The sequence below is a fragment of the Cucurbita pepo genome, chromosome 16, assembly GCF_057944985.1.
Source record: "Cucurbita pepo subsp. pepo isolate OVF chromosome 16, ASM5794498v1, whole genome shotgun sequence".
NCBI classification, from domain to species: domain Eukaryota; kingdom Viridiplantae; phylum Streptophyta; class Magnoliopsida; order Cucurbitales; family Cucurbitaceae; genus Cucurbita; species Cucurbita pepo.
This window is the reverse complement of record NC_141813.1, coordinates 1571981-1595149: the sequence shown is the minus strand read 5'-3', so window position 1 is coordinate 1595149 and position 23169 is coordinate 1571981. Positions and strand designations below refer to the sequence as shown.

At 36.8% G+C, this 23169-nt stretch overlaps 3 protein-coding genes and 1 non-coding gene across 5 annotated transcripts; 3 read left to right on the top strand and 1 right to left on the bottom strand.

Moving 5' to 3' along the window:
* The first annotated feature begins 560 nt into the window (after window positions 1-560).
* On the top strand, window positions 561-1384 carry LOC111786347 (RING-H2 finger protein ATL78-like). The gene has a single exon (XM_023666648.2). It carries the CDS (start codon window positions 627-629, stop codon window positions 1272-1274), a length of 648 nt encoding a protein of 215 aa, XP_023522416.1. The 5' UTR covers window positions 561-626; the 3' UTR covers window positions 1275-1384.
* An 8819-nt stretch (window positions 1385-10203) lies between these two features.
* LOC111777130 (actin-7) lies at window positions 10204-13360 on the top strand. Of its 2 annotated transcripts, XM_023656591.2 has the most exons (5): window positions 10204-10364; window positions 11406-11477; window positions 11579-11972; window positions 12058-12671; window positions 12768-13360. In XM_023656591.2, exons 2-5 carry the CDS (start codon window positions 11418-11420, stop codon window positions 12831-12833), a joined length of 1134 nt encoding a protein of 377 aa, XP_023512359.1. In that variant the 5' UTR covers window positions 10204-10364; window positions 11406-11417; the 3' UTR covers window positions 12834-13360. The 2 variants fall into 2 exon arrangements, with proteins under 2 accessions (XP_023512359.1, XP_086974644.1); XM_087118518.1 differs by having other exon boundaries at window positions 12058-13360.
* A 2561-nt stretch (window positions 13361-15921) lies between these two features.
* Window positions 15922-18387, bottom strand: LOC111777166 (BolA-like family protein). The gene is made up of 3 exons (XM_023656633.2): window positions 18274-18387; window positions 16342-16364; window positions 15922-16252 (listed from the first exon to the last, which is right to left on the bottom strand). Exons 1-3 carry the CDS (start codon window positions 18334-18336, stop codon window positions 16054-16056), a joined length of 285 nt encoding a protein of 94 aa, XP_023512401.1. The 5' UTR covers window positions 18337-18387; the 3' UTR covers window positions 15922-16053.
* Window positions 18388-19702: 1315 nt separating this feature from the next.
* On the top strand, window positions 19703-19842 carry LOC111777925 (small nucleolar RNA Z247). Its single transcript, XR_002812448.2, has one exon. It is a non-coding gene; the product is annotated as a small nucleolar RNA Z247 (small nucleolar RNA).
* Window positions 19843-23169: the final 3327 nt, after the last annotated feature.

Sequence of the window (23169 nt, the reverse complement as noted above, 5' to 3'; positions counted from 1 at the left end):
AGTCAACCCATGAACCAACCCTAAACCTTGGGCTAGGTCGGATAGTTTGGATTGATGGGGTTCTCACCCACGAACCAACCCTAAACCCTAGGCTAGTTCAGATAGTCTGGATTGATGGGGATCTCAGGTCATCTCCCCTAATCTAAGAATCACTCAAAGGTTGTCGTTTCTTAATTTCACTCATGAAATTAATCATATAGTCCACACTCGTTCGTTGAGTGATAGGCTGATGTGCAACCCTAGTTTTTAGCATAGTACACGGAGGTTTCATCATCTACGATTTGAAAAGTCTAATATTTTTTTTGTTTAAGAATCACTTAGAGATTGTCGTAACCTAAATTTATTGATGAAATTAGTCAACAACGACAAACAAGAACTTCAAGATATGTATAATACGTCCTAACGAGAATTTTAATACATTTTAAGAGTTAATAAAGAAAATCCCAAATTGAATTGATTGTGGGATTCCAAGGTGGATAAGCTAAGAGATCTTGGAGTTCTCGAAAGGATCAACCAATTAAGCAACAAAGCTCATATAAAGCAAATCCATTATCCCTATAAATACCTCTTCTTCACTATCTCAAACATCAAACATTCAAAATCCTTAAAAAACACACACACAAGACATGTCGGCTGTTTCCATTTCTTCACCTCATCAGCTCATTCACCATGGAGATCAAGTGTTCTATTATTCAAGAAAGCTCCTCCTTCACTCCTCCCTCCACGCGCTCACCTTCACCGCCGACGCTCCCTCCTCCGTCCTCCACCGCCCACTCGAATCCTACACCTTCGATACAAATGTCGTCATGGTCCTCTCCGTCCTCCTCTGCGCCTTAATTTGCTCATTAGGTCTCAACTCCATCATTAGATGTGCTTTGAAATGCTCTCGTTTTGTCGTCTCTGACGACCCTCACCCTTCCTCCACCACCTCCGCCCCCGTCGGAGTCCACAAGAAAGCTATCAAGAGCTTCACTATGGTTCAATTCTCCCCAGATCTCAACCTCCCCGGGCTCGACTCCGAGTGCGTTATTTGCTTGTCGGACTTCGTCGACGGCGAGAAGCTCCGGCTTCTCCCCAAGTGCAACCATGGCTTCCATGTTAAGTGTATTGATAAATGGTTGAGTTCTCACTCCTCTTGCCCTAAATGTCGCCAGTGTTTGGTCCAAACTTCTCAGAAAATCGCCGGGGTGAGCGGTCCGGCGTCTCCTCCTCCTCCGGCCATCAACTTAACGCCGCTAGATCCCGAAGCTCGGGTACGGAATTTATGGCTGTAATGGATGATAATATGAACTAGGCGAAGCCTTAGAGTTTAATGACATTGTATATATTTTGAAAAAAAATTCCTTTTTTGATGAATGAAAAACAAATTCTAACATTACTCCAATTTTCATTCATATTAAATAATATTTTAATGATAATGTTTTATGCAATATGATTATAATACAAAACAAAATAATTGGAAAATGATAATCTCACCCACTTCATGAATTCATGTATTAAATTAGAATGATCTCTAAGATGGTGTTTGGTTTGGACCCTTTCTTGCAATTTCTTATGAAATCAAAGTTGGCAAGTTGTTACAACAGGACATACCGACCGTTATAAGAAATACTTTGTTCTTCTCTCTAATAGATGTGAGATCTCACAATTTACTCTTTTCAAGGCTCAACGTCCCGATGTCTGGCTCTGATACCATTTGTAACAATCCAAGCTCACTGTTAGTAGATATTGTCTGTTTTGGCCCGTTATATATCGTCGTCAGCCTCATGATTTTAAAACGTATTTGTTAGGGAGAGGTTTTTACACCTTATAAGCAATGTTTCGTTCCCCTCTCTAATCGACGTGAGATCTCAAAGTTGAAAAGGAAACAAAAATATTAAGAGAATATATATAAAGGAAGAAAGATTAGATTAAAAAAAAGGAAGAATTGAAAGGCACTTTGAATGAATGGGGAATGAGGGGGAGAGCACTAACTAAAGTAATTAACACAACTCTATACAATTGGACACCAAACCCCTATTCATCGTACTATGTAAAGCCTTCTACTTCAATGTTTTTCTGGCAAATTAAGGTTAAAATTATGAATGTTTTGAGTTGTTTTGATATTAGTTTCATGAATAGACTCTAAATTTGATATCGTGCATGCGTGGAACGACATAGATGAAGTTGGACCACGTCAAAGTAGAATTAGTCGACCACCAGCTAAGAAGTGTATAGGAATATTTAGTTGAGCCTAAAGTGCAACTTATTGTTAGCATATGTATCGACCCGCTCTTTGAGGCTTCGAATTATGGACCATCAAGTACTGGCTAGGTGTAAATGTCTCAATTTGAGCTCTCATCAACTCACGATGCGTAGTACTCGGCTTCCTTGGAGCACTTCCAAACCCTTATGGGGTTCTTACTGGACTCTGGCTTATTTAGGTTAACCTATTAAAATTTTATTGTCCATGTCCTTCACTCAAATGTCAAGTATCTGTGAGGTGTGACCTTTAATTATTTTTTACTACTAAACTGCTATAACATGGGAGATATTGCTCGATATTGGTCATCTACAAGAATTTAGTTGACGTCTCCCTAATAGACCATGTAATGTTGTCTCAACTAAGAGGAGACGACCCTTGTGCTTGTCATACTATTACCCTCATGTGGTTTCTCACTCCTAAAGAATAGTTTAAGACCAATGAATAGTTGAAGATCCCTTGATGTCTCTCGGCACACTGTGTCTCAAGGCACGACCCTACTACTCCAGCTCTTGAAGGACTACTATGGATGGTTGTAGACCCCTATTCCCGTGATAGATTAGGTTCATTAGAAGAAGTTACTTACTTGACTACTATTCCCCACATTGTCATAGAACTCACAGGAAGTGATCCCTGTAACTACCATTACCATACCGGTCGTATATGTAACGACTCTAAATTTTCTACTTAACCTAAGGCCACTACTGTATACATATCATGAACATTTAATGCGAAATTAATTCATTTGAAACTTTATAATAAAACTTAACCTTGGTCTTGTATGTTTTGAGATTTATAAACCAACTAATACAAATTGAAATAAAAAAGCTCTATACTAACCTATATGCTACTAAATGGAAATGCAACTAACCTATAGTCTACCAAATTTAAATTACGAAACTATCATAAGTATGTGTCATGGTCTCGTAGTTGCGGTGCCACCGTTAGCTGTATAGGAGAGTCTTTCCTTTACCTAAAAAGTAGGGTAGCACATAACTTAGTATTTTAAGAAATACTCAATAAGCGACCCTTCTATCGGGGTTAAGTGCAAACACATACAATTACATGCATGAGACCTATCATAACAATTTATTTTCCTACGGCGACTATCCTAACAGGCAACTTGGATACGTACTTAATTTTCCTACACACGGGTCACACGTACGAGTATGGACCCACCAATCGATTCACACATCTCCTAGGCTTCTTTCTAGTCGGGCAAGCATTCTCTAGTAGTTGTTGATGTCGGACACCCGTTAGGAGTAACGACAATCACGACGGCATTATGGTAAACATAATATCGTTCGACTACCTCGTAGCAATGCTTTCGTACTATCATGAAGGAATAGGGTATCCCCTTATGCATGAGCACACAATAATGCATGAGGTTCCAACATTTTTCTTATTAACATTTAATACAACCTTGCTAGCTATTTCTTCATATCATAACATTTTTCTTATCATTTCTCATAACGTTTGTCATATCATTTATTATAACTTTCATGTGTATGTCGGGGTTGTATTTCATACTAGTTCATCGTTTTGCATGTCAATCATATCATATCGCTCATGTCTCACATATATCATATCATAATGTGCTTTCAAACATAACAATCCATATCATACACATATCAAATCATATGTCATAATAGTCACATACATAACCCGTGCATGTCTTCAACATATCATATCATAACATATAATATCATAAACATATCAATTCATCATATACAGCAGAACAATCACATTTCATAGCATATACATATCATTTCATAACAATTTACATATACAGACCTATGACACGTGCGAAGCAATGAGTATGTGTCGTCATACAACATACAATTATAATCAAACGACGGTAGGATCACTTGGTTGGTCTTAGCCGACGTTCTCTCTAATTCAAGTATTTTTGCTCCCGTTCCTCGAAATTGCTCCAATTTACCGCTGGTTGTTATTTTCTATTAGAATGTCCATCTCATTTCGTTTGTATTCTAATAATTCTTAACTCAATAGAACCTAAATTGAGAAATTTACCCTTCTACAGACCTTATTTGCAATTCAGCTTTGGGATGGTCGAAACGGTAGAAAATGACTAATTTTTCCTTTGCCGAGCCGAGTGAGCGATTTTTTAGCTGCCGAGCCAAGCCGAGGGAGTCATTCGTTGCAGGCATGCCACATGGCACAATAATAGGCCGACGCGTGTGCATACGACTTTGGGTCAAGGCGTGGGTCGCGCGCGGGTGTGCAGGTCGCGTGCGGGTACGCAGGTCACAAGCTGCTGGGCTGGCTGCGGCGCTTGGGCTGATCTGGGTTTTGGGCCATAACGGTTTGGGCCTTGGTACTTGGGTGTTACTCGGGCTGCAGACACACGTGTGCAGACTGCTGTAGACATGGGCTTAGCAACGCGTTTGGGCCGAGAAATAAATGGGTTGGGTCTCAGGTGCTGCTGCAAGTTGGGCTGCGTGTTGTGTCCGACCTGGATCCTGATCCGCCGAACCTTACCTTCTTCGCCCGAATTTTCACCAGGGAATAATCATGGGTTTATAATCTAGAAATACTATCTCTATTGGTATGAGGTCTTTTGGACAAGCCCAAAACAAAGTCATGAGAGTTTATGCTCAAAGTGGACAATATCATACCATTGTGAAGAGTCATGTTCATCCAACACTCCGTACACTGGACTTCGACGACGTTTCTATTGGAATCTTGACCATTGAGTTTTGGGTATTTTTGTATGGTGGTAGAGTGAAGAGATTTTGGTATATAGGCATAAAAATATATATTAGGCAAAAATAAATAATAATAAAAAAAAAATAAAAATTGCATGATATGTGCCCGCTCGGTAATTTAAGGTAGGTAAGGGTTGTTCATGAAGGGGCACCATCACTCTGTCTCGAAGACATTAGGGTAGTGCATCAAGGAGCTGCAACTATTGCGTAAACTAGAGATACCTATCATTGGGAAGGTGCTTAATTTTGAGACCTTTCATATCTGGCCCAACTTGCAACCAATTTTTTTGTAACGCTCAAGTAGATGAAGAGTACATGAATGAACGGATGAACGGATACCATATTTGAATGAGAGTGATCTTGAAGATAGAATGACTGAAAAATACTTAAATTACTAACTACACAACAAGCCACACCTTCTGTACTTAGAGACTCTCCACAATGGTATGATATTGTCCATTTTGCCAACGTAGGACTCACTCCCAATAATCCTCCCCTCGAACAAAGTACACCCTTTGTTCAACATTTGAGGATTCTATTGACATGGCTAAGTTTAGGGCATAGCTCTCCACAATGGTATGATATTGTACATTTTGCCAACGTGGGACTCACTCCCAATAATCCTCCCCTTGACATGGCTAAGTTTAGGGCATGACTCTAATACCATGTTAGGAATCACGACTCTCCACAATGGTATGATATTGTCCACTTTGAGCATAAGCTCTCATGACTTTGCTTTGGACTTCCCCAAAACGCCTCATACCAATAGAGATCGTATTCCTCACTTATAAACTCATGATCATTCCCTAAATTAGCCAACGTGGGACTCACTCCCAATAATCCTCAACAGGGAGATCCACGAAAACTCCAACCTTGGGGCATACAAGTACTGAATGTGAATTTTGAATCTTGATCCGAATCTCAAGCATGAGACGTCACACTTTAGCTATCAGAAGGGTTTTCAGCTATCGTGATAAACGACCCTTTTATGATACTAAAAAAATATTTAATTTTCGATATAGATCTAAAATGCTATAAATAACATTCCAAAAGTAAAATGTGCATATGGAAATTAAAAGAAAAAAAGTAATGCTTTGCCACTACCAAAAATAGGGCTCCAACTTTAAATCATAATCTTTAATATATATATATATATATATATATATATATATATATATAATATAATATAATATAATATAATATAATATAATATAATCTTCCCTTACAAAGTGGTGGTGCATAAATGTTGAGACAATTGGAATCCAAACCAGGTAGATAATAATATTTCAAAAGTGATGTATTTTTGGGAAAATTATATAAAAATATATATATATATATATATATATATATATATATATATATATTATATATCTTTTTCTCTCTCTTATGCATATAATATATGGTTATTAATAAATAGTATGGCCTAAAGGACTTTTAAAACACATGAGTGCACATGCACTACTCTTAAACACACAATTTTGTAGAATGTTCATGGAGTCAAATATTACGTCGCATCTATCTGATATCACGTCAACCGAAATTATATTGATTACTAATAAAAGTGTGAGTTTGATTGTTAGATGTTACGGTCATGTTTGTCTAACGCGTGTTGTCTGTAGCCACATGTTGAATGTTCTGATCATGCTTGTCCAAGACTTGTTGTCTATGGCCTCATGCCTATTATTGTTGTGTCGATATTGAGGTGTATGATTGGTAACCAAAATCATTTTTACCCGTGATACGGCTAAAATGCCCCAAGATGTACTATGAGGGGTTTTGACTAGTTGTTGATTCTTCATATCCGAATTTTATGTTATTAAAGTCATCGTTGTTACCTATTCGCTTTTGCTATTTTGGACTGTTCTCAAAACGATTTTGACCCAATCAAGATCGATAAAGGTCCGTATGACTACTGGTTTGGCCCGTTAAAATTGTTTAGGAATGTTTAGAGTTGATTTTAGAATAGATACGTAGAGTTAAGTCCATGATAAGCTCTACGTTAGATGTTGTGAAGGCATGAGATGGCGTCGGTGTAATTGTAAAGGTTGAACCTAAGAGGTAGAAACTTTCCGTTTCTTTAAGCTTTTCTTCGTCATCCTATCCTCAAGATCATTCTCATTCGAATGTAGTTTTGGTCCTATACTTGAGTGTCACATCTCTACCAGCTTCTAACTTTGTTCGTCTCCAAACCACATCTTACTTTGAGAGGTATCGGTCTGATACCATTTGTAAGGACCCATGCTCAGGATTCAAAATCTGAACGATATCTGATGACCCCGACATTCCCTTGCATCCCTTGCAACATAATCATGTTACCTACTCCTCCATTTTTAAGAATGAATACTATCTCGATAGACCAATATAAGTTCTTCCTAGTCCTCACTCACCTGTATCCCAGCATAATTCATAGGAGGTCACTCAACATAGAATCACTCCAAGTAAAGTACACTTAACTGTGGAGTTCTTATGATTGGGTCACTAAAAAGGAATGTGCATCTTGTTGGTATAGATAGTAATTTTCGTTTCTTTAAGCATGTCTTAGTCATCCTATCCTCAAGATTACTCTCGTTTGAATGTGGTTTCGGTTCATCCATGTACCCTCCTTTACTACGGTGTTATATGTCCATCAACTTCTGCCTTGGTTCGTCCTCGAATTACGTCTTACTCGGAGAGGTATCGCTTTGACACTATTTGTAAGGACTTATGCCCAAGAGATGGATCAGGATTCAGAATTCGAATTTGGCACCTATTGCCCTGAAATTTCCCTGCAACCTTCCTTGACATGGTCACATTACCTACTTCTAGCTTCTTAAGAGTGAAGACTATTCCCACAAACCAATACGAGTCCCTACTCATGCTTTTTCCTCACTCACATACAATTTTTTTTCCTTCACTCACATATATCCCGAAAAAAAATCCTCAGAGGTCACCTAATATAGAATTGCTCCAAGTAATGCCCGCTTAAACATGAAGTTTCTGTGTTGGTATAGGTAGTAACTTTCATTTCCTTTAAGTCTTTCTTAGTCATCCAATCCACAGGATCGCTCTCATTCGGATATGGTTTTGGTTCATTCATGTACCTACTCTTTACTCGGGTGTCACATGATGTTTTATTGATGCTAGTGCTCTTTGAAACATAATTCTACCGGATGAGTCTAACAATCATAATTTAGAATTCTAATACCGAAGAAATGAACTTATCTAACTGCACAAAAAAACTTAATTCCAAATAATTTAAATTAGCGAACAAGTAGTCATACTAGCCTTAAACGCCTCTAAAAGTATAAAAAAACACATCCCAAAGAGTCGAAAATGATTAAAAATGTCCGAGTGTATCAAACCCAAGCGGGATCAGCCGAAAAATCAAATTAGAACAGTAAAAAATGTATTCTCCGACTGGCTTTGAACCGCCCAAATGAAATGAAACGGAACAATTGTTGTGACTCAATAAAACCGTGAGACCTTTTATTTATATTCGAGTCTATCTCTCTATTTTCTCAACTTAAGCCAGGCGAGACAACTTTTTATATATATTAATATTATTATTATTTTTCAAATTTCGGGTTGTTACATATAATGTCTAAATATCATAGATTACTCCAAAACAAACGAAGTGATTTAGTTGTCTTAGTTGTCTGTCTCATGAGAATCTTGGATTCCTACGAAACAAACCGACCTTTATGACTTGGATTGTTTTTATATGCATGTCGAGAATGAAGTAAAATTTGATGAAAGATAACAACTTTCCAAGTATGTTAGATTTTTATTTGGGAACCAAAAAAAAAAAAAAAAAAAAAAAAAAAAAAAAAAAAAAAAAAACGTTACATGTAACGTAAAACACGAGGTTTAAAACTTGATAAAATATTGTAAAGAAAAAAACTCGACTTTCGTGACAACCATCGTTGACCATCTAGAATGTTCTTGCTTTTACTTTGAATTTTTTTAAAAAAATATTGAATATTAAAAATACGTAGTAAGTGACTCTACTGTTGAGGTTAGGAAATGCAAACACGTGCAATCATGATTTAAGCTAACATGACTATGGTGAGACCTAAAACCTAACCTTGTGTGCTCGGTTCTTTCCATTTCTTTAGGGTGTACATCATTTTTATGCATATGGTTTCTGTGAGATCCCACATCGGTTGGAGATGAGAACGAAACATTTCTTATGAAAGCGTGGAAATCTCTCCCTAATAGACGTGTTTTAAAATCGTGAAGCTGATAGCGATATGTAATTGGCCAAAGCGGACAATATCTGCTAGCGGTAGGCTTGAGCCATTACAATTTCATGTTCATCAAACCTAGTAGACGAGCATCACTCTCAATACTCTAGACCTCACTCGTTTTGCATCATTTTCATGCATAGATGTGCATTACTTTCATACACACTAACACTATGTAATGTGTTACTTTCCTTACTTTCGTGCACATAATGCTCTCGGGACATACATCACTTTTGTGAAGTCAAAATCCTACCGATAATTGGAAACAATGGTTGCTCTTGTGAAGTGATGGTGACGAAAGGTTAGGTGATGATCGACTTTCGACGACAAGCATTTATGTATGCGGATGACAACAATTGAGCAGACGCGTTTTAAAACTGTGAAACTGAGGGCGATACGTAACGGGCCAAAGCAGACAATATTTGTTAGCAGTGAATTTGAGCTGTTACTAATGGTACTAGAGCCCGTCATCATGTAGTGTGCAGAGAATGCTGATTGCCAAAGGGGACAGATTGTGAGATCCTACATCGGTTGGAGAGGGTAACAAAACATTTCTTACAAGGGTGTAGAAACATCTTAAAACTCTGAGACTGATGGGGATATATAACGGGTCAAAGTAGAGTTGAGCTGTTACAGGTGGAAATTGAGAGTGAGAGGAACAACCGACAGAGACGCAAAACACAACCGTGTTATGTTATACATGGAGATTGAAAAGTCGGAGGTTTAAATCTTGGTGTCGTTGGTAAAAATATATTCTGAGAAATAAAAATATCCACGTGGACATTAATTTAACAAATGTTAGGGAAGAAAAAAATTCTGACAAATAAAAATGTAATGAATTAAATCCCGAAGAAAAAGAAAGAAAAAATAAAGAAAGGCTGTCATCCAGGTCACACTATCTTTACTGGTGGTCGAAATCATTCACCCAAATTCTTCATTTCATCTGAATTTCATTTGAATTTGAATTTGCATTTTGTTCTTTTTTTTTTTCCATATAAATACCCTCATTTTCCCCTCCCTTCGTCCATTCCTTCCTTCTCTCCATTTTCGATCTCACCTTCTCGCCTTTGCAACCGGGAGAGACTGAGCCTGAAAACGGAGAGAGGCCGTCGATTCCCTCTCTTGGCTCTTACATCTTCCTTCTCTGCTTCCGTTTCTTCACTTCCACAGGTATGTTCCCCTTTCGATCTGGTTTTGTTTAGATCTCTTACTCTGATTTCATTCCAGATTTGGATTTGCTTTTCCTGCCATTTCTGGTTTTTTTATCACTCTTATGAACTTCGATCTGGTTGTTTTCTCTTTATTTTTACCAATGTATGCTTTGTTTTCGTTGATCATGAGTTTTTTTAGCTTCTAGTTCTTTGATTGCCTTTTTAAACAGTGGTTGCTTAGTTCGTTTGCTGTTCTGAGGTTTCTGATGTGAATCATGTGATTTGTAAATCGGTATACTGTTTCTTGCTGTAAAGGATTCTTTTCCTTTGTTCTTTTTATCTTTTGTTTTGGAATCTGTTTGGTTAGTGGACTCGGTGACATTTCGATGGCTATTTGCAATTAGATTCTGGAAGTACTGTTGCTGATCTTTGACCTTTTGCGTGTTGTTATTGAAATTTTGTGATACTGGAGCTAAGATCTTGTATTTGTTGGATATCGCTTGTAATTTTCTCGATGCAATTGTATTTTTATAACATCGTTTCTACTGCCATATTTACCTGGTGTCATGACTGGACTTGTGAAGAAGTTCAACTAAAGATCTCAGCTACTTGAATTGTTCTGTTGATAAGCGATGTTGAAAGTTGATTGACTGAGGATCGATTATTTGCTGACTTAACTCACATGATTTTTATATTAAAATCGTGTTGCTTACGATTATCCCTAGTGCATCATCTGTTTGGCCTCTCCTTTCCTTGTAATTTATCTTTTAATAGAATATATGTGTGATTTTGCCCGTCACCTTTCCCAAGAATCAATATTTTCTCTTGAAGCCGATCCATATCTTCCTGTAAAATTTGAGTCTTTTATTGTTTGGACAAAAGTAGAAGCTAGCAAGGGTTTTGGAGTTGAGCTATTATTAGGTGACGTCGTTTATAATTTCTACCCTGGGCCTTATTACAGATAGGATTGTGTGTTATATGCTTATAGCTTAGTACCAAAATTCAACAATGCATTGCACCATGTTTGGTAATATTTTTCTCATTTGTGTGTGTTTTTCAGTATTTATAAAAGATGGCCGATGCTGAGGATATCCAGCCACTTGTTTGTGATAATGGAACCGGAATGGTGAAGGTAGATCACTGCCCTTCAAACATGTACCCGTTTTTCTTGGCATGTTTGCTTCTGCCTTGAGACTGGTAATAGGTCTGAAGTTCTTAATTTTTAAATTGTAGGCTGGATTTGCTGGTGATGATGCTCCCAGGGCAGTGTTTCCCAGTATTGTTGGTCGACCTCGACACACCGGTGTCATGGTGGGTATGGGCCAGAAAGATGCTTACGTTGGTGATGAGGCCCAATCCAAAAGAGGTATTCTTACCTTGAAATATCCCATTGAGCATGGTATTGTCAGCAACTGGGATGATATGGAAAAGATTTGGCATCACACTTTCTACAATGAGCTACGTGTTGCACCAGAAGAACACCCAGTGCTTCTTACTGAAGCTCCTCTCAATCCTAAAGCCAACAGAGAAAAGATGACACAAATCATGTTTGAAACTTTTAATGTACCTGCCATGTACGTTGCCATTCAGGCCGTTCTATCTCTGTATGCCAGTGGTCGGACAACAGGTTCACATCTGTTTCTCCCTTCCATCCTAAATTTAGGACAAATAGGTTGTGGTTTGGATAAATATTTAATGAATTATTTGAATAGGTATTGTGCTTGACTCTGGTGATGGTGTTAGTCACACTGTGCCAATCTATGAGGGTTATGCTCTACCCCATGCTATCCTCCGTCTGGACCTTGCGGGTCGTGATCTAACTGATGCTTTAATGAAGATTCTCACCGAGAGAGGGTACATGTTCACAACCACTGCCGAGCGGGAAATTGTCCGTGACATGAAAGAGAAGCTGGCTTATGTTGCACTTGACTATGAGCAGGAACTCGAGACTGCCAAGAGTAGCTCCTCAATTGAGAAGAACTATGAACTGCCTGATGGACAAGTCATCACTATTGGAGCTGAGAGATTCCGATGCCCTGAAGTTCTTTTCCAGCCATCCCTCATCGGAATGGAAGCTGCTGGAATCCACGAAACTACTTACAACTCAATTATGAAGTGTGATGTGGATATCAGAAAAGATTTGTATGGCAACATTGTTCTCAGTGGTGGTTCTACCATGTTCCCTGGTATTGCCGACCGAATGAGCAAAGAGATCACAGCTCTTGCTCCCAGCAGCATGAAAATCAAGGTCGTTGCACCACCAGAAAGGAAATACAGTGTCTGGATTGGAGGGTCAATCCTTGCATCGCTCAGCACCTTCCAGCAGGTGAGACACTCCCTCCTTTCACTCTTAACCTCTCTCTTGGTTCCATTTCTCGCACAAGTTTCTTACCGACTAATACACTTCGTATGTTCTTACCAGATGTGGATTTCGAAGGGCGAGTATGACGAATCTGGCCCATCCATTGTCCACAGGAAGTGCTTCTAGGTTCAATATGTGCTTTGAATGGTGAGTTATTTCCTTTAGTTGGCTTTTTTTGTGTCATGTGTAATGTGAACTGTTTCGGTTGAGCACGGATATGGGTCATGGAAGAAGGGTATATTTCTGAGGTCATTCATTCATATGCCATTGCTTTCCACCGCCGCTATGAGTTTGGGATTAAGAAGTAATAGACCCTCTGGATGTTTATGTTGTTGTTGGTGGGCAAAAACAACTTTCCTTCCAAAATCTTTCCCTGCCTGCCTTTGCCAAATCTGTGACGCAACCATGTCTTTTCTCTTAGTAGGAGATGATTGTGATGCTTTTATTTTCCTCTATCCTTCTCTCTTTCTTCCTCCTATTTTATATTCCAAGTTCTTTGTTTATTTTTTTTTTTCGAGAACATTAATGTTAATAGTTATTGTAAGACAAATATTAGTCAGTTTGGTCCTTCCTTGCAGTCATAAACATGCTATGCAAAATGATATTTTATTATTTGGGTTGAAAGCTTTATAAGGGCATCATATTCATATTCATATTCACATTTTTTCTTCTTTCCATCCTCCTTTAGTGTTCTGTCTATTCATGGTTATTTCTCCAATTGTGCTCCTACAAATTTTTGGTAGGTTCATTGACATTTAGATTAAATACCCATAAATTGGAGGGCCATTTGAGAGCTATTGAAAATATATATATCAGTGGTTGATATTGATATGAGGGTTCCATCATTTTGAACTTCTTTTGACTTTTCTTTTAAGAAGAAAAGGAATCTATAGAAAATGAAAGAAATAGTTGGTCATAAATTGGTGACCTGTGGAGCCTTTGTATTGCTTCGACTTGTGTGTTGTAATGGGTTGGCCTTTGAATTATTTAGAGAGATTGATATATAATTGTCGACTTTTTTTAATACTAGTAGTTGAGGTGCATAATTTTGCTTCTTCATAACTGTTTCTTTATTTTTCTGTCAGTGCAACTTATTAGTTATATTCGGTAATTTTGAAGAATATATTAGTCAAGAAATATATTTTAGATATTCGTAATCAGTTGAATTTAAATAGTTGTAGATTTAGTTAGTTTATATTTTCTTTGTAGATATTATTTAGTATCTTGTATCGTATTTAAAGGTTGTGAATATTAATGAAGATTGAACATTCGATCCCAATTCTTTTTCTTATTTTTAAATCGTATTATTTAGTTAGTTTATACTTTTGAATGGTAGATATTGTGTCAGTTTCCAAGACAATTGAATCAAATAATATATTTTTATTTATTTATTGCTACTTATTAATGGGATTTCTCTCTTTTATGAGTTGGTGTCCATGCGTTCGAACTACAAATTTGAGTTCATTTACAGTTAATGGCCATTTTGTTAAGAGAAATTTGCTTAGTTTATAAACTACAAAACTAGTTAAATATACCAATAGATTGATTCGGAGAGAATTTGAGTCATAATTTTTTTTTTTTTTTTTTTTTTGAGGATGTATAGTGGAAAAAAAAGAAAGAAAAATTTATTATCCATTTTTACCATTAAAATTAGTCTGTTTGTTGTGATAATTTAAGGTTCTTTACTGGCTTTTATTTTATATTCAATGATTCAAAGTTTAGTTGAACTTTGAATAGGTGTATTGATTTTGGAACTGTGTGCCATTTTATGGAACTTTATATTTTAACTTTTTACTTTTTAATGCTTGTTGGGTTGCAAATGAGAAAATAAGAGTATATATATATATATAAAGTTGTTTTTAAATTGGGGTTCTTTCCCAACTTTAGATAAGTATTGAAATGTCTTGTATTTATGTTTAGACGTACTAATGAAAAGAGATTTTCTATTTATCTAAAGTTTTGATATCTAAGGAGAGATTAAAAAAAAAAAAAAAAAAGAGACGTGAAGGAAGTTTTTAGAGTGAGGAATAAAAGAAGGAATGGCAAGTTATTGTTTCTTTTAAAGTAAAATTATTACTATGTGCCTGTTATAACTATGAAAGTTCGATGGAAAGTTGAAAGTGATACCGAAAGTGATATCGAAAGTTCTAATGATTTAGATGGAACTAAAAAATACAAACATTTATGGGTTCATGCTGAGTCAAGAAATGCAATTACATACGGAATACGGCATAGTTCCTGATTAATGAGACTTACTTTTCATGACTGCTTCTTGGGCTTTACTTTTTTTTTTCGGGTAGGGTTGGATGCATAGTATTTCTTTACCCATAGTTCATGCATGCACGCATTAGCCCACTAGGTGGGCTCATAAATCTGCCCAAAAAGCGGTGTATAATATCATGGTGTATGCATTCGTATTTAACATATTGGAAAGTAATTCATGCATGTGACGTACAACATGCATGGTGTCTCGCGCTTTAGATCATGGTACAATGTGCACAATGTGATGATCCAATCATAAACTAAGTTCCTTCCCTCCCGAGTGAGTAGATCTCCTGCTTTCTCTCTCTCTAAGAAAGATATCTCTACTCCCAAGATGCTAGTCATATTCATCTATACAAATCAAAAGATAAATTCTCATAGACAAGATTTCATAAGTCACTCAAGATTAAAATCGAGTCGTAATATTAATCTTCTCTATTAACGAATTTATAAAGAGAAAATATTTTGTAATTCAATCCTATATCAATTTATGGTATAGAATATCCTCGTTCACATGTCTCCACATTAATGATTTAGATAAAAACATTTGAAACAATAACAAAGTGTCACCCAAACTATAGACTTTTTAGCTTAGAACTTCTCAGTCCCATCAATCGAATCATTTTTTCAAGAAATAGGCTATTGGTTGGAGAGATGATTCAGTCTTAGGCTATTGGTTGGAGAGATGATCTTAAGCTGACGCATATAAACCAATCCCGACACGCTCCTTAGATTTATTTATGGCCCTCAAGGAGCTGTATGAGGTGAAAATCTCATGTACAGTTCTATAATAGTGATGAGAACAGTGAACACGATTAATCATTTAAGTTATACCTGAACATGCTTCTTATCTCAAACAATACTATTAAATCGCTAAAACTAAATCATTAAACTTCATTTAATTAGATTTTTTACCCAAGATAAATATTTTTTTAAAATTCAACAAAGAACAAACTCAAAAGCAGAAATTTTCATACATTAAGTACAGCAGAATCAGAATTACACCATTACTTTAGTGGCTATTTAGTATGCTTTATTTATACTATCATCAGTGTCTCTTACTTCACTTATGAATCATGCTCTTTTAAGCACCAGATTTTGATTTTTCAGATTCTTCTTGCTGTTGCTTCCACTGTTGTGGGGTCAGAGCCTTCTTGATGGAGAGAGCATGAATCTCTTTCATTTCCTCCTCCAGAGCTGCATTCACCAACCGATGTCGTTCAAGCAACCTTTTCCCTTCGAATCGTTCCGAGACAATATCAATTACGAAACTCGCCCCGCACCTGGTGGAGATACCATTTGTTTTATGCTTCAGGAAAATGGCTGTAGAAATGTATCATAAAATTTTAATCACGCGTGGTTTAGAACTTACCCTCCAGATGTGTCAGTTACCTCCTGAAACAATCAAGGAAATAATTAGTGATTCAAGATGCTGATTTTGCAGTTCATGTAGTATACTAGAGAAATTTTTAAGTGATTTACAAGAAATTATATTTAAGCAAACCTATAGATTAATGATAAAGTACTCTAGCAAACCCGGTGAGTAAAGGTAAAGCATTGTTGCAACTTAGGGAGTAGAATAGAGTAAGATGTATCGTGCAAAACTGTTTGTAATAACCCAAGCTCACCGCTAGAAGATATTGTTCTCTTTGGGGTTTCCCTTCCAAGCTACCCGTCAACGTTTTAAAACACGTCTACTGCTTGTAATAGCCCAAGCCCAATCTCATTGCTTCGTTCCCCCTCTCCAAACGATGTGGGATCTCACAGTCCACCCCCTTTGGGGGCCCAGCATCGTGGCACACTGCTCCATGTCTGGCTCTAATACATTTGTAACAGCCCAAGCCCCACCGCTAGCAGAGATTGTCCTTTTTGGGGTTTTCCTTCTAGGCTTTCCCTCAAGGTTTTAAAACGTGTCTACTAATGAGAGGTTTCCACACCCATATAAGGAATGTTTCATTCCCCTCTCCAAACGATGTAGGATCTCACACTGTCAACCAACCATGGGTTAAGCTTAGCTAACTTATACTCCCCACTTTTAGAATAGTGAGCTAAACGCTCCTCTAGTGGTAAAGAATTTGTATATCTACTAGAAAATTCTAGCACTATGAGCAAAAAGTTGACCATCCTCACCTGACCTCCATGTTTGAAATAAAAACTTATTAAAGTGAGGTGCTTGAAAACTTGTGTGCGTTTCTCTAAAGTGGTAGCATAGTAAGGACTATAACAAGAATAGCGTCCTTCGAAGGAACTGTTCCATTTTCAAAAAAATGTGCCGATCCTTGAGGTCATTGGTTTACATACTCAATCCCACATTGGATGTAAATGGTATATTACTGTTCACTTTCTATAAACCCTTCAATTACACACAATCAATGAGCATCAGGCAAACTTCAGAACCGTTGCTTAAATATCAAATTTACAGAAAATCCCTTCAAGACATGACCATGGTGACAACGCTTTTTTTCCTCTTGTTAAGTTTCTGCTATACATTCAGTATTCAGACTCCAATGAATTGCTTATAAACCCCCAGAATACTTTGTTCACAAAAGCAGTCCCCAGTTTTGAAGTTTTACTTCTATTTTGGAACTTCTAGTATTAAGTCCAAACACATTTCAGGGAAAATTCACAGTGTTCGTCTGGTAAACCAACAATAGTACATCACAAATCGTAACATATCACTAAGTAAGAATAATACAAACAATTTTGTTTTTAGTTCTCTTAAGAAATACAGTTTTTTATTAACATTTTTGTTTGTCATCAAGTTTCGGAGAAGTTTCGAAAAACTTAATTTGTTTCTCAAACTTGAACATTAGTGATTTCTATAAGTAGAGAACAAGGCAGAAAAAATATCAGTAAGTCACTGAAGAAAACAGGAAACTAAAACCAAAATCCTTACAAAATAGCAAATAAACCATGCCAATTGAACAAAAAACAAACCAAAGCCTCTTTTAAGATAAATACTCTCTGAATAACTTCACTGTGAATGGAACCAATCAATATCATACTCCATAAGGAAGGCTTTCAGATCCACCACTCAAACACCATAAAATCTCCAAGTAAAAACAAAAAGCAGAGAAAATCATCCATTGGATCGGAAGATAACACTTCCAAATCTCTTCTCAGTTCCACTATCTCAATTCAAAGCAATGAAGTGAACTAAGACTTAGAAAAGCTAAACTAGCAAGAACACGATGCCAATTTTTGGCTCAATACTAAGTGAACGAAAAGGAAAACCGCAGGTGAACAGAACACGAGGATCGATAATCAGAAAAAAGTAGAGAAAGAGCGTGAAGAAGAAGCAAACCAGATGCTGAGGATTCAATTTGGAGGTTAAAGTAGATTCGAGTTGCTCCTTTGTGACTCCCATCTTCTTCAATTGCCTTTCTGCCGTTTCTTCTTTGCTTTATATACTTTCTCAGAGAAATGCAATTGACTTCTTAAAAGGAGCAGATGGATTGTGATGGACCGCTGTTGCCAAAGCCCACAATAACCATAATTTTAATGGGCCCAAAGCCCACAACGACCATAATTTTAATGGGCCCAAAGCCCTTTTTTTCTTTTTTCTTTTAAATAAAAAATGGATCTCTAACCGAAGGATTCATATGACCAGGGAATCCGACCAATCGAAACTATCCAACTCAAACCCTAGAAGTTGGGCGGGCTTAGATATATATATATATATATATATATATATATATATATATATATATATATATATTTTTTTTGTTTGGGCTAAGTTGAATTTTTGAAAAAAATCAAATATTCACGTCGATTCACGGGTTGATATTTTTTTGTATGGTTGACCTGACTAATCCAAAAATAGGGTTACAACTCAACTCAACCCTACCTTATTTCTAAGATTATTAGGAAGATGAAGAATATTTAATATTTTTAACTGATGTTAGTGATACATTATGACTTGAAAAATGTTTGATATTTGAATTTTATAAGATTTTAGTTATTAATATTGTTAAACTAAAATAGGTCATATCTATAGTAAGATAATCTACTGATTTACTGTTTTGTTATATAGATAAAAGAGAATCTATGATATTCTGGTTTGTTATCATAGATCAAATCTATGATTTCCTGGTTTGTTATTTGTATCGATCATGTAATCCTTATACACATCTATAAATACATGAGATGATGACCCATATAGGTCACAGTGTCATTTAACCTAACATGGTATCAGAGTATTGACAATGTCTAACATATCTTCCTCCTCCCCATCTACCATCTCCAACACAATCTCATCTACCATGGCGTCGACCTTTGGCCCAATCTCTCTCCATCAGGTTGTCACAATCCGTCTCACAAAAAATAACTTCATCATATGGCGTGCCCAACTCCTCCCCTACCTACGGAGTACGAAGCTTATGGGCTACCTCGATGGCACCATTGTTGCACCTGCCAAGCTGGTCCCTTCCTCAACCACTGATGGTGCTGACCTGGTCTCTAATCCGGCCTATGATCGGTGGTATGTTCAGGATCAACAGGTCCTTAGCGGCCTTCTCTCCTCCATGTCTGAGGAGATTCTTCATGATATGGTTGCCGCTACTACGTCCAAGGAGGCGTGGGATACCCTGCAGCAGATGTTTTCGTCGTTAACTCGTGCTCGCACTGTTCAGATCCGTGTTGAGCTCACCACGTCCAAGAAACGCGATCTATCTGCTGCAGATTATTTTCGCAAGATCAAAGGGCTAGCCACCGAGCTGGCTGCTGCTGGCTCTGCCTTGCAGGATGATGATGTGATCGCGTATCTCCTCGCTGGTCTTGGCCCTAACTATGATCCTTTCGTCATCTTGATGACTACCAAGAGTGAAGCCCTCACGCTTGATGATGTGTTTGCACATCTAATGGCGTTTGAAGCTCGTCAACTACAACACCAGGCTAAACTTCAGTTAAATCCTGGATCTTCAGTTGATTATGCTGGTTGTGGTGGTCAACAGAAGAACTGTGAGTGTAGGGATCGTGGTCGTGGGCGTTCTCAAGGTGGTGTGCCCTCTCGTCTTACTGGTGATCGTCGTGACCCTTCTGCTCGTCCTACCTGCCAAATCTGCGGTAAATTGGGGCATACTGCCGTTCGCTGCTGGCATAGGATGGATGAGTCCTATTAAGATAAACCTCCTTATGCTCGTCCTTCCTGCCAGATCTGCCACAAAGTGGGACATAATGTCGTTCGGCATAGGATGGATAAGTCCTATCAAGATGAACCTCCTCTTGCTCCTTCTGCTGCAGCACTGACGACTACTTCCTCTTACAAGATTGATCCAAATTGGTACAGTGACATAGGCGCCACTGATCATATCACCAGTGACCTGGATCGTCTCGTTGTGCGTGAACGCTATCATGGAGGTGGACAAGTTCAAGTCGGTAATGGAGCAGGTTTACGTATTTTGCATACTGGTCATTCTTCAATTATACTGGCATTGTGTATGCCTGAAATTTCCAAACATTTTCTTTCCGTTCATAAATTTTCTTGTGATATGACATATTTTTTAAATATCATCCTTGGCATTTTTATATTAAGGATCGACAGTCGAGGAAAAGTCTTCTAGACGGGAGGTGTGAGTCTGGTCTCTGTCCAATTAAGCCATCTAATGTTGATGATCTCAAGCACGCCTTAGTAGCGGATCTACTACTCATGCCCAATGACATGCGTGTCTTGGACATCCTTCATCTCAAGTAGTAAAGTCAATTTTGCGTCTCAATAATATTTCGTGTGCTAGTGAGTCACCTTTGCCATTTTGTAATGCGTGTTAATTAGCAAAAAGTCTGTTACCATACACTAGTTCTTTTCATAGGTCTTTGCCACCTTTGGAATTGATTTTTTCGAATGTTTGGGGCCTGCACCTCCCTCTGTTGGCGGCTTTAAATATTATATCAACTTCATTGATAATTTCACTAAATTTTCATCGATCTATTTTGATGCATGATCGTACATAAGCTCCTCGTATACTTGTGCAGTTACAAGCTCATGTTGAGCGCCTCCTAGATACTAAAATCAAGTGTGTCCAGTCTCATTGGGGCGGGGAATATCAGAAAATTCATAACACATTCTTTCGTTTCTTTGGAATTGCTCATCGTGTTTCGTGCCCTCACACGCATCAACAAAATGGGTCTGCTGAAGGCAAACAACGTGATATTGTTGAAACTGATATTGTTGAAACTGGCCTAACTGTAATAGGAATATATATATATAATAATAATAATAATAATTAATTAATAAATAACTTACCTAAAAAATAAAAAAATAAAATAAAACTATCCACCTAAAAAAATGTCAGATTTGAGAAAAAGTAAAATTGGGAGAAGGATTTGAGAAAAAGTAAAATTGGGAGAAGGATACGATGGATATTTAGTTGGAGAGAGATTTTGGTCCCTCCGTAAATCCTATTTTAGATTTAAGATCTTCTCCTTTATCCAATATTTTACCAGATCAGATCTTCTCCTTTATCCAATATTTTACCAGATGGCCTCGAGAATCAGATCTGGTTTAGAATCAATAAAATAATAAGGATCTGGTTTAGAATCAATAAAATAATAAGGACTTCTCTCCTTTATCCAATATTTTACAAGATCACTGTAAGAATCAGATCTGGTTTAGAATCAATAAAATTTTAAATTTTAGTTGGCAATTTTATAAATACATTGAAACTGGGAGGTAAGGAAAGAAGAAAATAAGGAAATAAAGGACGAAAAGGAAATATTGAGGAAAGAAAAGGTAAATGTTGGAGGTAAGAATAAACAAAATTGGCCAATAATATCCATTTACAAAATGAAAATAAATATAGAGGGAGATTAATATCTATTTAGAAAATGAAAATAAATACAGAGGAAGATTAATATCTCTGTTTACAGAATGGAAATAAATACAAAGGAAGATTAATATCTGTTTAGAAAATGAATACAGAGGAAGATTAATATCTCTGTTTACAGAATGGAAATAAATACAAAGGAAGATTAATATCTGTTTAGAAAATGAAAATACATCTGTTTACCCAATGAAAATAATTACAGAGATGAAGAGGGAAGATTAAGAAAATATTTGGTGAACAGAATCTAAAAATAAAAGTGGAAAGATTTGACGGCAAGAAACTCTATTAAATTTTGTCACATTATACATATATACGGCATTCCAAGAGTCTACTAGTAAAGTCTCTGATGCACACATGAAGTCCAACACATGGACCATTGTAAAATTTAGAAAATTGAAATTGATGTCATGGTTTTGACTTGGATACAAATGACAAAATCGAATTTTTTTAAGGATAAACTGGTGACACTGCCTAAGCTAATTAGGTAAGTGGCCTTACTATCGGCATGGTTATATTTGATGTTGACACGTGCCATGTGGTTCTGCACGTGTCATATATATTGATATGTGTGAATTGTTTATGGTTCAATATGCTTATGATATGTTATGTATATGTTATAATATGTGAATTGTATGATAATAATTACGAAACGATGTGCTCAATGATATGTTTGAGATAGGATACAAGAAGGATGCACAAAACGAATGTAACAATAAGAGTAAGATACGTTCATGAAGCGTTAAGGTTAGGTTACATACCGAAGTGCTATGGATATGAGAGATTGATAAAAGAATACAGTTAGGTTATGGGTAGAAATGGATAGGTGTGTGATAGATTGATAGAACAATAGTGTTAGGATACGTTCCTGTGATGATATGACTAAGGTACGTTCATGTAACGCTGTGATAGGTAGAAGAACGTTAAGGCTATGATAAGTTGCGGAATGACATGACCACGAAATGTTTACGATATGATATGATTAGGATACGACATGTGAATGACGGATATATATATGTTGTCATATGATATGAAAATGATATAAAATATGTTATGGTATGAGATATGTGATAAATTGACATGTTTATGATATGAGATATTGTGATGCAATATGTTATGGTATAATATGTATATGATGAAATGTTGTGTTAAAAGCATGGGACATTATGTTATGTCTCTTAAATTGTGTGTACACACCATGATATGTATGACACGAAATCATGATAAATGACATGAAATATAACCCCGTTAGTATTAGGTATGATATGAGAACTGAAGAATGAGAAACGATATGATATGAATGATGAACGATATGTGAAATGATATGAAAAACAATATGATATGTATAGAACGATTAAATGATAATGAAAATGGAAAAATGT